The sequence below is a fragment of the Nomascus leucogenys genome, chromosome 15 (assembly GCF_006542625.1).
Source record: "Nomascus leucogenys isolate Asia chromosome 15, Asia_NLE_v1, whole genome shotgun sequence".
In the NCBI taxonomy this organism is placed as follows: Eukaryota; Metazoa; Chordata; class Mammalia; order Primates; family Hylobatidae; genus Nomascus; species Nomascus leucogenys.
Window position 1 is genome coordinate 34156379 of NC_044395.1, and position 11748 is coordinate 34168126.

General features: G+C 42.0%; 1 protein-coding gene and 1 long non-coding RNA gene across 2 annotated transcripts in view; one reads left to right on the forward strand and one right to left on the reverse strand.

The window, feature by feature from the left end:
* Positions 1–8454, reverse strand: part of ARHGAP42 (Rho GTPase activating protein 42) — a 312250-nt gene extending 303796 nt beyond the window's left edge. The window contains exon 1 of the mRNA XM_030829546.1: positions 7850–8454. Coding sequence (XP_030685406.1) covers positions 7850–8003 — 154 coding nt within the window. The 5' untranslated portion in view covers positions 8004–8454. The remainder of the gene's footprint in view (positions 1–7849) is intronic.
* On the forward strand, positions 7727–11508 carry LOC105737588. Its single transcript, XR_004033670.1, has 2 exons — positions 7727–8049; positions 9967–11508. It is a non-coding gene; the product is annotated as an uncharacterized LOC105737588 (long non-coding RNA).
* The last annotated feature ends 240 nt before the right edge of the window (positions 11509–11748 follow it).

Sequence of the window (11748 nt, forward strand, 5' to 3'; positions counted from 1 at the left end):
TGATTAACCAAATACTCTGATTAAATGAATCCTAGAGGCCAGGTGCAGTGGCTCAAGCCTGTAATCACAGCACTTTGGGAGGCCGAGGAGGGTGGAATGCCTGAGGTCGGGAGTTTGAGACCAGCCTGACCAACATGGTGAAACCCCATCTCTACTAAAAATACAAAAAAGTAGCTGGGCGTAATGATGGCCGCCTATAATCCCAGCTCCTTGGGAGGCTGAGGCAGGAGAATAGCTTGAACCCGGGAGGTGGAGGTTGCAGTGAGCTGAGATCGTGCGATTGCATTCCAACCTGGGCATCAAGAGCGAATGTATCCTAGAGAGAGGAACCTACCTTACCAGAAATATCCAGGCTGATGTTTAAATTCACCTAGCCAAAGACAAAATAATTAAAATAATTACATTTCCATTGACTGTCCTGTTATCATCCTGCCTCTTTTCCTTTGTTTCAAGGGCCATTAAGGTGAACAAATGCTATGTAAGTTGCTACGCTTATACAAAAACCAGCCATTATAACTCAGAATATGGCAGCTGTAAAAGATGGAGCACAGGTCCTGTGCCTTCCTGATCCAGGTGCTCAGCAACTGTTTTTATTATTTTCTACTTCTTTTTGAGACAGTCTCACTCTGTCAACAAGGCTGGAGTGCAATGGCGCTATCTCAGCTCACTGCAACCTCTGCCTCCTGGGTTCAAGCTATTCTCCTGCCTCAGCCTCCTGAGTAGCTGTGATTACAAGCATGCACCACCATGCCCGGCTAACTTTTTTGTATTTTTAGTAGAGACGGAGTTTCACCATGTTGGCCAGGCTGGTCTCGAATTCCTGACTTCAAGTGATCCACCCAACTCAGCCTCCCAAAGTGCTGGGATTACAGCCGTGAGCCACCGCGCCTGGCCTCAGCATGTGATTTTAATTTTCAGGATGCAAGTCAGCAAGAAGCAGCCCGTGGTTAATGAGGCCTGAACCACTGGAGATATACTATAAGGATTATCAGATGCTGGGCAGAGGTTCAACAGGCTAGAGGAAAAGGAAGACTGGCAGAGCTGCAAGGTGAAATTGGTGGGTGGCAGGTGGAGCTGCAGGGAGGCTGGCACCTGCCTAGAAGGCTGAAATGAGCAGAAATTACCATTCATACCGCAGGGATGGCTGGGCCAGAAAAGGTGGCAATCACAGCTCTGGCAAGAAATCAATATTCATGAAAGTGACTTTAGACTAAATAACCCCCCTTCCTTCAACCTTTCTTATCTATCTGAAACAAACATTTCAGTGTTGCGTATCATTTACTTAATGCAGATTAATATCCTAATTTTAAAATATTAGGATATTATTTGTTTATGAATCTAGAGAAAAGATTTGCCACTCTCCATATATACATTAATAAAAACTGCACTTGACACCAAAGCAATCCTGGCCAGGTGCTATGGATCACACCTGTAATCGCAGCTCTCTGGGAAGCTGAGGTGGGGAGATCACTTGAGGTCAGGAGTTTGAGACCAGCCTGGCCAACATGGTGAAACCCTATCTCTACTAAAAATACAAAAAATTAGCCAGGAGTGGTGGCGCATGCCTGTAATCCCAGTTACTTGGGAGGCTGAGACAGAAGAACTGCTTGAACTGGGGAGGCAGAGGTTGCAGCAAGCCAAAATCATGCCACTGCACTCCAGCCTGGCAACAGAGCGAGACTCCATCAAAAAAAAAAAGAAAAGAAAGCAACCCTAATGTAAGCTTTATCATTTTCACCTTACATAATCTGAATAATTCTTAAACACCATCATTAACGCAATCAGCATTGTACTCTAAGAAATGTTAATAAATGAATGGACACTTGCTAAATCAGCTCTTCAGCGACTTACAGTGTAGTGGTTACTTGAGTTTCCTGCACTCTGAAAGTACCTTGATCATAACTGTAACAGGCAGTGCAAAAGGTAGTTACTGCTAAGCTAGTCTCCACGAGACAGGAACAGTTTTTTGTTCCGACAGCGACCCATTCTCTGACCTAACCCAGGAGAGGCCTTTAATTACAACGGGCTGAAAAAAGAAATCTAGGAGAAATAAAGATACTGTCAAAGGGCACCTATTAAGCTCATGGAGATCATGAGAAGAGAGGTAGATGGAAGTAAATAGCCAGCCCAATTTAATTTCACTCTAATGAGTGCCAAGGCTCACATTTAAATTAACACAAGTATAACTGCTTTTACTTGCAACAGGTCTCTGGAAACAGAACCTTAAAGCACCACATTCCTAATCTACTAGTTCCCAAAATTAATTACAGCTCATCTGAAAGATGCAATTACTTCTGCTCATTTAACTTAAATTCTAATGATTATAAGAAGTAAATGAATGGTTGAAGTAATTACACCTCCACACGTCTGATTAGGCTGCCCAACTACACAAGCAAACAACCTTAGTGGAATAAGGAACTCTTGCAGAACAAACAGGAATCTACGATGAGTTCCACTTTAAAAAAAAAAAAAAAAAAAAAAAACCTACGTGCAAATTTATATAACCAAAAATATCCTAAAACAATGGCAGTTCTTACAAGAAGCCAAAGGATGACCAAGTAAATAGGGCAGTAACTATGAGAAGTCTCAAATTTTGTAAACTTGCCTTTTTCCCCCTTTTAATTCTTTCCTTGTGCCACCAAAAATTCTAGTAGCTAAGTAGGCCCTGAACACACACACAAAATCAAAGCTGACTTAAAAAGTAAAACACTGAGTGAAAAAAGGCTAAGCTGCATTAGTGAAACACAGAAAATGAAAGGCAGAGGTACCTCATCTTGTCTAAGTCGTTTCCACCTGCTATTTGCACTTAGGGTTTTCCCTTACTATAAACACCCACTTAATTCTCAAATCAAAAATGTATCATAGCAATGTATCTCAAACTGAGGTCTGTGGACACTCAGGGTAGACACCTTTAAGAAACTGTGCTCTCCTCTGGCTGATGCCTTAATTGACTGCATTGTCCACATCATCAACATAATCGGTGCCATCTTCATTTGGGTCATGGATCACTAGTGCCAGGAACAACTGCTACCACAACAAAGGCAATATGACCGAGTAATAAACAAATAAAGCTTCTGATGGAAGGAAGGCCTTCATCAGGGCAAGAAGATTCTCAAGAACTGCAGGTTGCAACTGGAAAAAGTGTGAGAAAATGAATCATCAACAACGCACTAGATATTATCAGCAATCTCTGAGAAGAAAATTAGCTTCAGCACAATAACATCATCCATTAGATTAACTAAATGTTGCTGACAAGTTTTGTATTGGTTTCACAATATTGTTTTTATTTACTTTGTAAACTGATTTGCTTTCAAGATTGCATGAATGTTATAAGCATAGAATTATAGTTCCATGCTTGTGTATATTTACTTATGACAATAATTAAATGTATACAAGAGTCCATTATCTTTTTTTTTCCTTTGATCAATACTAAACATACAAGTTTAGAAACATTTTCCAAAAAGCAAACCAAACAGCAGGCCAGTCTCAGCTTAAGGGAACTAGAAGAAGAATGAAATAAGGAAGAAAGGACAGCCAAGATGCTTCAGGCTAGGGTGGTGAAGGAATGCTGATAATGCTCTCCCCACTCAATCAATTCAACTCAATGAGTGTAACTCTTGCTATTTATTTCTTTTTTATTTTTTATTGACAAATAAAAGTTGTATGTATTTATGGTGCACAATATAATGTTTTGATAGACATAACATGATGTTATATATATTTGATACATTGTGGAATGGCTAAATCACGCTAATATGATCATTACCCCATAAACTTATCACTTTTGTGTGTATGGTTAGAACACTTAAAATCTTGTGGCACTGGATATGGTGGCTCACACCTGTAATCTCAGCACTTTGGGAGGTGGAGGCAGGCAGATCGCTTGAACCCAGGAGTTTGATGAGACCAGCCTGGACAACGTGGTGAAAACCTCGACTCTACAAAAAATATCAAAAATTAGCCTGGCCTGGTGATGCATTCCTATGGTCCCAGCTACCATAGGAATAGGGAGGCTGAGGTGGGAGGGTCACCTGAGCCTGGGAGGTAGAGGCTGCAGTGAGCCGTGTTTGCATCACTGCACTCCAGCCTGGGTGACAGAGTGACCCTGTCTCAAAAAAATAAATAAATAAAAATCTCCTTGCTTATCAAGTTTCCATTGCTTATTTCTGTCTATCCTCTTTTTGTCTGTTTTGGGGTCTGCATATTATTACAAGGAGAAAGCTCATTTTACTTAAAGATGACTCTTTGAATTCAAAAGTATAAAGACAAGAAAAAGTAAAGGGTAAATTATATAAAAAATCAATTTTGAAATGTTTCTTTGAATATAATTCCTGAAGGGAAAAAAAATTAATAAGCAAAAGTAACCTACTTTTTCACAGCTCAAATTTTAAGACTGACACCTGTTAAAAGGATACAGTTCAAATAATTATATTTGATGAAAAGGGTAGAGATGTTCAGTCATATACCATTAACTAAAACTATTCACCAGTAAGACTATTTTCAAACATCACTCACAAAATATCTATGTGGCATATAACAAAATGAGCAAACAATCCTAATGGTAAGATTTGTATAGATTTTCCTCACTTCACAGCAAAGTTAGGACTAAGAGAGGTTAACTTACTTGCCAACTATCACACTGTACTTGATAACACCAAAATTCAAATCCAAGTCTAGGTCAATACACTTAATTAACTATTATCCTTTTTCTCCAAGTGGACATGAATCTGAAACGTAAAAATGGATGTTGGCCGGGTGCGGTGGCTCACGCCTGTAATCCCAGCACTTTGGGAGGCTGAGGCAGGCGGATCACGAGGTGAGGAGATCGAGATCATCCTGGCTAACACGGTGAAACCCCGTCTCTACTAAAAAAAATACAAAAAATTAGCCGGGCGTGGTGGCGGGCGCCTGTAGACCCAGCTACTCGGGAAGCTGAGGCAGGAGAATGGCGTGAACCCGGGAGGCGGAGCTTGCAGTGAGCCGAGATTGCGCCACTGCACTCCAGCCTGGGCAAAAGAGCGAGACTCCGTCTCAAAAAATAAATAAATAAATAAATAAAATAAAAATAATGGATGTTTAAACACGTGTTAAGTATGTTATATGTATTATTTAAAATTGAAATTATCTAGTTCAATTGAAAGGAGCCTTCTACTTCAATTTAAAGGAGCCTTCCAAATAGTCCACTGAAGAAATTACAACTTGAACCACAGAGCAAGGATCACGTGTGACTCTTATTGGAATAGTCAGGCATGTATTACCTAAGAGAGTGCAAGCCAAAACTCTCACGAGAAAAGTTAACAACAGGGATAAAAATAACATAATATGCTCAGAAATACATTGATGATTGTCTGCTTAATAAGGTTACATTAAGAATGCATTAATTATTAATAAAAATAACAGTGCAGTGCTAAAAAAACTGAAATGGATAATGGATACATATCTATTGAAATAGTCTGTATAAAGTTAGGGAAGGTGAAGTTCTCCCCAGGCAGGAAAGAAAAACAGAAAGGACAGACTGGGGGAAGAAGGGCTCCCTTAGTGGAGTGGGCAGACTAATGGTACGGGGATGCTCCCGCAGTGGAATGGGCAACCCCATGGTACAGGCACTGCCAGCTCTGCCAGGGGACATGTCTGGGCTAGTGGTCAGGGCAGGGGCAACCAGTGATAGAACCAAGCAGGCCTCAAATCCTTTTTGACACACTCCTCCTATCCAAGCAGCTGCAGCCCAGCCTCAGAGCATCCTCCTCAAGGGACAAAAGGTGGCTTGGTATGAAAAAAATCAGTGCTACAGTGTGACTTCAAGGGTTCCTTTGCCCCAAAATCCCTCCCATTTGGCAGCTGCTGTTAGGAATCCTTTTACCAAGGAATAAAATCTTTTCCTTTTCACAATGAAAGAAGTAATAATCAAACGTTAGTTAAAGTAATACACTCTCACCACAGACTTAAGAATCCTAGAACGACAGCAGGTTGTATATTTAAGTGCATAAGCCAAATTAATGATGCAGGGCCTATATCTTCAAAGAGCCTACACTCCCAAGATTTCTTCACTTATGAATGGAAAAACAAACCTATAATGATGGGAATCATCTGACTTTTACAAAGCTAGATTCAACCATCATAATAAAGTATGTAACGTCACTCGTAATATAATGTACATGTCAGAGCATTTATCACAGGTATGTAAGTATTTTCAGCTTTGAAACACTAAAGTTTATCTCAAGCAGAGCGGGAAGAAAAATGTAGAATATCTGGCACCTCCAACAAGAACTGGTTTGGCATTTGGCACTCTGAGACGCAGCTCTTTTTGAAGAGGCATCACGCTCTCTTAGACGCAAAGAGGTTAGTCCCGCGAGATTTTAACCAGGATTTGCAAGCCAGAGGAAGGACAGTTCACATTAGTGTTTATGTAGGGTGGCAAGAATTGCAGACAAACTATATTTTTCACAAATCACAGTAAATACCATTATTAGTAGTAGCCTCAAATTCAGAAATTAAGTGAATATGGGCATAAAATACATTATCTTTACCTTGGTTAAGTAACACAAGTGGTTAAGTAAATGTTTTAACATTTGGGATGGTTAAAATAAAAGATATTTTGGAGCACATTAATTTCAAGACATCTTGCTAAGCTCTCTCCTTATGTGAATACATGTTTCAAAATATAGATCCGATGCTAGTATTGTCTCAGTTTTAGGCGCATACATCCCTATCATGTTGTTATACAAAGATGATGCCCCCATATATGTCCTGGGGATTACTAGATCACCCAAAGGTCTCTCTACCTTTTGAAAGTATCTCATTCACCCAGCTTTAAGTGACCAGAGATTCCAGGGCCTCATTTCAGTAGCTAAAACATCCAGAAGCCTCTATTAAGATGCAAATACTTTTCACAGGCTCCTTTGAAGATGGAAAATAAATAAATAAATAAATAAATAAATAAATAAATAAAAATAAATTTTTTAAAAGATGCAAATACCTCCTGGGAAAGGTAACAAGCCATATCATGTAATTGTGCTCAATTCTCTGTAGGAGAAACTCTTCAGTTTCAGATACTCTTAGGTCTTAGTAACTGAAAGCAAAGATCCAGAGGATAAAAGGAGGAAGGAAAATTTGATCAGGAGGTGTATGGGAAAGGAGGTGGAAGAAGCCCTATATTATAGACTGTAACAGTTTTTATATTCTATAGTTCATCAAAAGTTCTGATTGGCCTTTAACTCCTGAACTTTCATCCCAATGACACACCCAACACCCACACAATGCAAACCAAAACCAAGACGCACAGAAAACTTGCAGAGTTAAAATGCACTGGTGCCATGCTGTCTTCGATTATCTTACAAAATGGCAAAACTGTAAATGTATACTTTTTAAAAAGCCAACTCAGTGACCGTGTCCAATGAAGAGCCACTGACGTATGGGAGACATTAATAATTTTCTTTGAATATCACTAAACTAGCTTAATTTTATCTTTAAGACAAACTCTTGATTCCCCCCTTAAGGGCTTTTTTAGTTCAAACTATTAATAGATACAATAAATTTAAAAAAAAAAATTTAAAGTCCCCAACATCTTCCTAGGAGCATTACACAACAAGATGGCTTTGAACGACTTTCCTCAGGATATATTCCAGTGCCCAGTAGAGAACTTTCCCCATCCCTGTAGACGGGTAAGTAAATAAGTAAAGAACACCTCAAGAACAAACTTTTTTGGCCACCAGCAGGGGAGCTCTTCAGCTTTTGTCCCCAAATCCATTCAAACAAAAGAAGCTCCGACTCCTCCAATCCACCCTTCGGACCCGCACCCCGCGGGGACTCTCCAGATCCGGGTGTCCACTCCCCCGCCAGCCCTACTTACTCCTCAACGCCCCAATGAGCAGAGAGCCGTCCTTAATGAGCTCCTTGATGAACTTGTTGGTTCGCTCCAGCTCAATCTCGTGACACTGCAAGCGCTCCCTGAAATCTGGGCTGTCCAAGTAGGAATCGCTGAACTCCAGAGTGGGCAGCCCCATGGCACAGGCGCTGCCAGCGGCGGCCGCGGACACGTCCGGGCCGGCGGTCAGGGCGGGGGCAGCCGGCGGCCGCGGCGGGCGCTGGGGTCGCGCGATCCCGGGGAAGGCGCCGGGACGCTAGAGGACTGATTGCGCGGAGGAAACGGGCCCCGAGCGCCGCGCCGCCTGCGCCGGGCTCAGTCTTCCTCCCCCGAGGCTAGGCGAGCGCAGGCGCGGGCGGCGGGCCGAGGCACGAGTCCGCTCAGGTTGTTGTCATCTGGACGCATCGTCGTTCGGAGCGCAGGGGCGGCGAGGCTCCGGGCCGCGGCCGGAGCAGGAAAGTTTCTCTCACCGCGCGCAGACACTTCCGGCAGTTCCACTCCCCAACTCTCTTGACAGTCGTCGGCGTTGTGAGCCAGAAGCAGCGCACAGCCGCAACTCCGGCCGGGCTGGGGAAACCCTCCCCCTCGGCGGACGCAGGCTCAGAGCGCTTGCAAATCGGACCCCGGCTCCCAGACCCTCCTCCCCGCCGCCGCGCTCCCACCCAGCGCCACCCCGCCCCTTCGCCCCTTTGCCCTCCTGCCCCACCCGTCCGCCCGCACAGGGCTCCAGGGCTCCCCGCGCTACAGCCCCGCGCTTGCGCTCCGGCCTTGGCTGGGGTGTTAACCCTGTCCCCTCTTGGGCCCCTGGTTTCGGCTAGCCCTTGGTGACACTTCGGGGTCCCTCGCTCCACAAAAGGATCTGACTCGCAATATACCTCCCCTAACAGTCGTCCCCTCCACCCACTCCCTACAATTCTCTGGGAGAACAACCAACGTTAAGTTTCCCTAAAGTTTGAGTATTTTGAAGCGTAGATGGAAGATACTACTGTCTAGCGTTCGTTTAGATTTTACTTCACACTTCCCCACCCAATGCATTTGAATTCCACGTTGAAAAGTTGTCCCATCGCTCTCCCACCCCTCAGTTTCAATGATCCAGCCTGGAGGTGTTTCTTCCCCCTGCCCCCACTCCATACCTGGGAAGGTGGGACGATTTTTCAAGTCATCCTCACTCTACTTACGTGCTCCTACTTCTAGAAGAATACCTATTTGCATCACAATAGTAGTATCTCCTATTGGCACCTGGGTAGAATTGTCCTAGGAGCAGGAAGATTTTCAAATTGTTGAACTGGACTGGAGTTTGAAATAGTTAACTCCTACCCACAGGCTTTATCCTTCCTCCGGTGAAGGTTCACCTAATAAATTTCTGTTCCCTTAAAACCTTGACAGCACAAGAAACGACTGCTTTACATCTCATCCTGACATCATCTATAGGATTTCTGAGAACTCAGATATTGTTCTTAAGGATCTGCTTTTAATTTCTACATTTTCATTGCTTTGTCCATATGAACCATCTGTTTAAAAACTATTCTACAGATCATGAGAAAAATTCCACTAAAGTGCTTTACATTTTTCCCAATTAAGTTTCAGAGCCAGTCAAGATTCTTGGTTTCAATTTTTTAAATGTACACGAACATTAAAAATAACATGTAAATCTAAAACAGATAAGATAATGTAAACAGTGTGGGCCAGGCGCAGTGACTTATGCCTGTAATACCAGCATTCTGGGAGGCTGATGCAGGAGAATCACTTGAGGTCAGGAGTTGGAGACCATACTGGCCAACACGGTGAAACCCAGTTTCTACTAAAAAATACAAAAATTAGCTGGGCCTGGTGGATCACGCCTGTAGTCCCAGCTACTTGGGAGGCTGAGGCGGGAGAGTCACTGGAATCCGGGAGGTGGAGATTGCCGTGAGCCGAGATTACTCCACGGCACTCCAGCCTGAGTGACAGAACGACTCCATCTCAAAACACCTTCCATCCATATTTACATCTTTGGCCCCATATTGGCAAAATGGCCAGCCACTATTAGAGCCATTTTAACTCCAAGTGTCGAATTTGTTTTTGTTAACTAAATACTCTTCAATTTTTTTTTTCTTTGGCAGGTTTGGGGAAGGGAGAGGCAGTAATTCTGTTTGTCAGTTAATGAAATGATATGACATAAACAGCAGTGGACTGTGTTTCACCAGAGGTGATTTTATATTTACTCATTACTCTGCCTGAAAGACAAAAAACCACCCAGGCCAGTTTCCTTTCAACTTTTGCCATGTTGCTGTTCCTATCAACTGAATCCAGGGCCAAACTGCTGAGATATGAAACGATAAAATATAACATTCTCTTCCTGTTTTTCATTAAATCATCGTACTGTGATTAAGTCTTAAAAAATGCATCATTGGTGTTTCATAAGTTGCATTTAACATGTTGGATGTCAATATTTAGTTTTCTTTAAAAGTCTTACATGCCAGGGCAGATGTATCGTACATTCTATGATATAGGTTATCATTTGCCCATTCATGTATGTAATTATATGTTTTATGTCTACTGTCTACATTACTAAGGTCTGGGTGGGGAAGTGATTTCTATAAAAAGATAGAAGCATTATCCATGACCTCAAGCAGTTCTCAGAAAAAGGAAATGTGGAGAATAAGTACCCATATAGCATAAGGCAGAATATGCTATGTTCCACAGCCTCACACAGATGCTGTACTAATAATACATTGATGCTATTGTTTATCAATATGTTTCCACTCAGGCCTATCATTGCATTTACATGGGATTAGGACTTTTTCTCCTACCCTTCACTCATGAGTCCCTAAAGTTTATCATGTTATAATGGGCTTATTTCTTGTAGGTGTTTTCATAGTTACTCATGCCTTATTCCTGTGATTCATACTTTAATTATACCTGCTAGTCAGGCTTTCTCTTATGCCACATTAACACAGCTACTTGAGAAAAACCAGAAATACTTTTGCTTTGAGGTGGATTTACTGTCAGTTTTGAACTGTTGTTTCCATGCATTATTCTCTCCATCATAATTAACCGAACCAGATTCTTTCCAAGAGAATAGACTTTCTATACAAAAGATCAGCAATACCTGCAAGCTTGTTTTCATAAACAAATGTAATGGATTGAAATATAGCCTGTCCAGAAATTTCCACTTCATAACACATGACACCATAAGCTGCGTGGTAAGCTTCGCAAATATTATTGGCTGACAGGCTCTTTGGCACAGAGAAATGTCTCTGTTTGTTTTCCTGATTCTGGAATGGGATATGTGGGCTTTGTTTACTTGCTTTTGAGAGCAAATAGATAGTAGAGGATAGTAAACTAATATGGCATTTGTAAATCTGCCTAAAACTTTTTCTTGACGTAGATCATGTCTGACACTTAAGCCTGGCACTTCGTATGTACTCAGCAAATGTTATTGTCAAGCTATTATTACTTTTCAATTAATTATGTAGATTTAGACCACCCAGACTCAGATAATCCGAGGTTAAGTTCAAGCCTGGTAAGAGATGACTAAACAGAAACCAAGTGTTTCTTCTTGGTTTCCCCTCCTCCCAGCTCCTGGTAACCATTCTACTTTCTATCTCTATGAGTTTGACAATGTAGGTATCTCATATAAATGAAATTATACAATATTTGCACTATATGTCTGTCTTATTTCACTTAGATGATTCAGTCATCAAAAAGAGAAGCAAAGAAGAAATAAGAATTAGACATACATTTAAAACCTGTATGAGGGGCCAGGCCCGGTGGCTCAGCCTGTAATCTCAGCACCTTAGGAGGCCCAGGTGGGCATTTCACCTGGAGTTCGAGACCAGCCTGGCCAACATGATAAAACCCCATCTCTACTAAAAATAGAAAAATTAGCTGGGTGTGGTGGT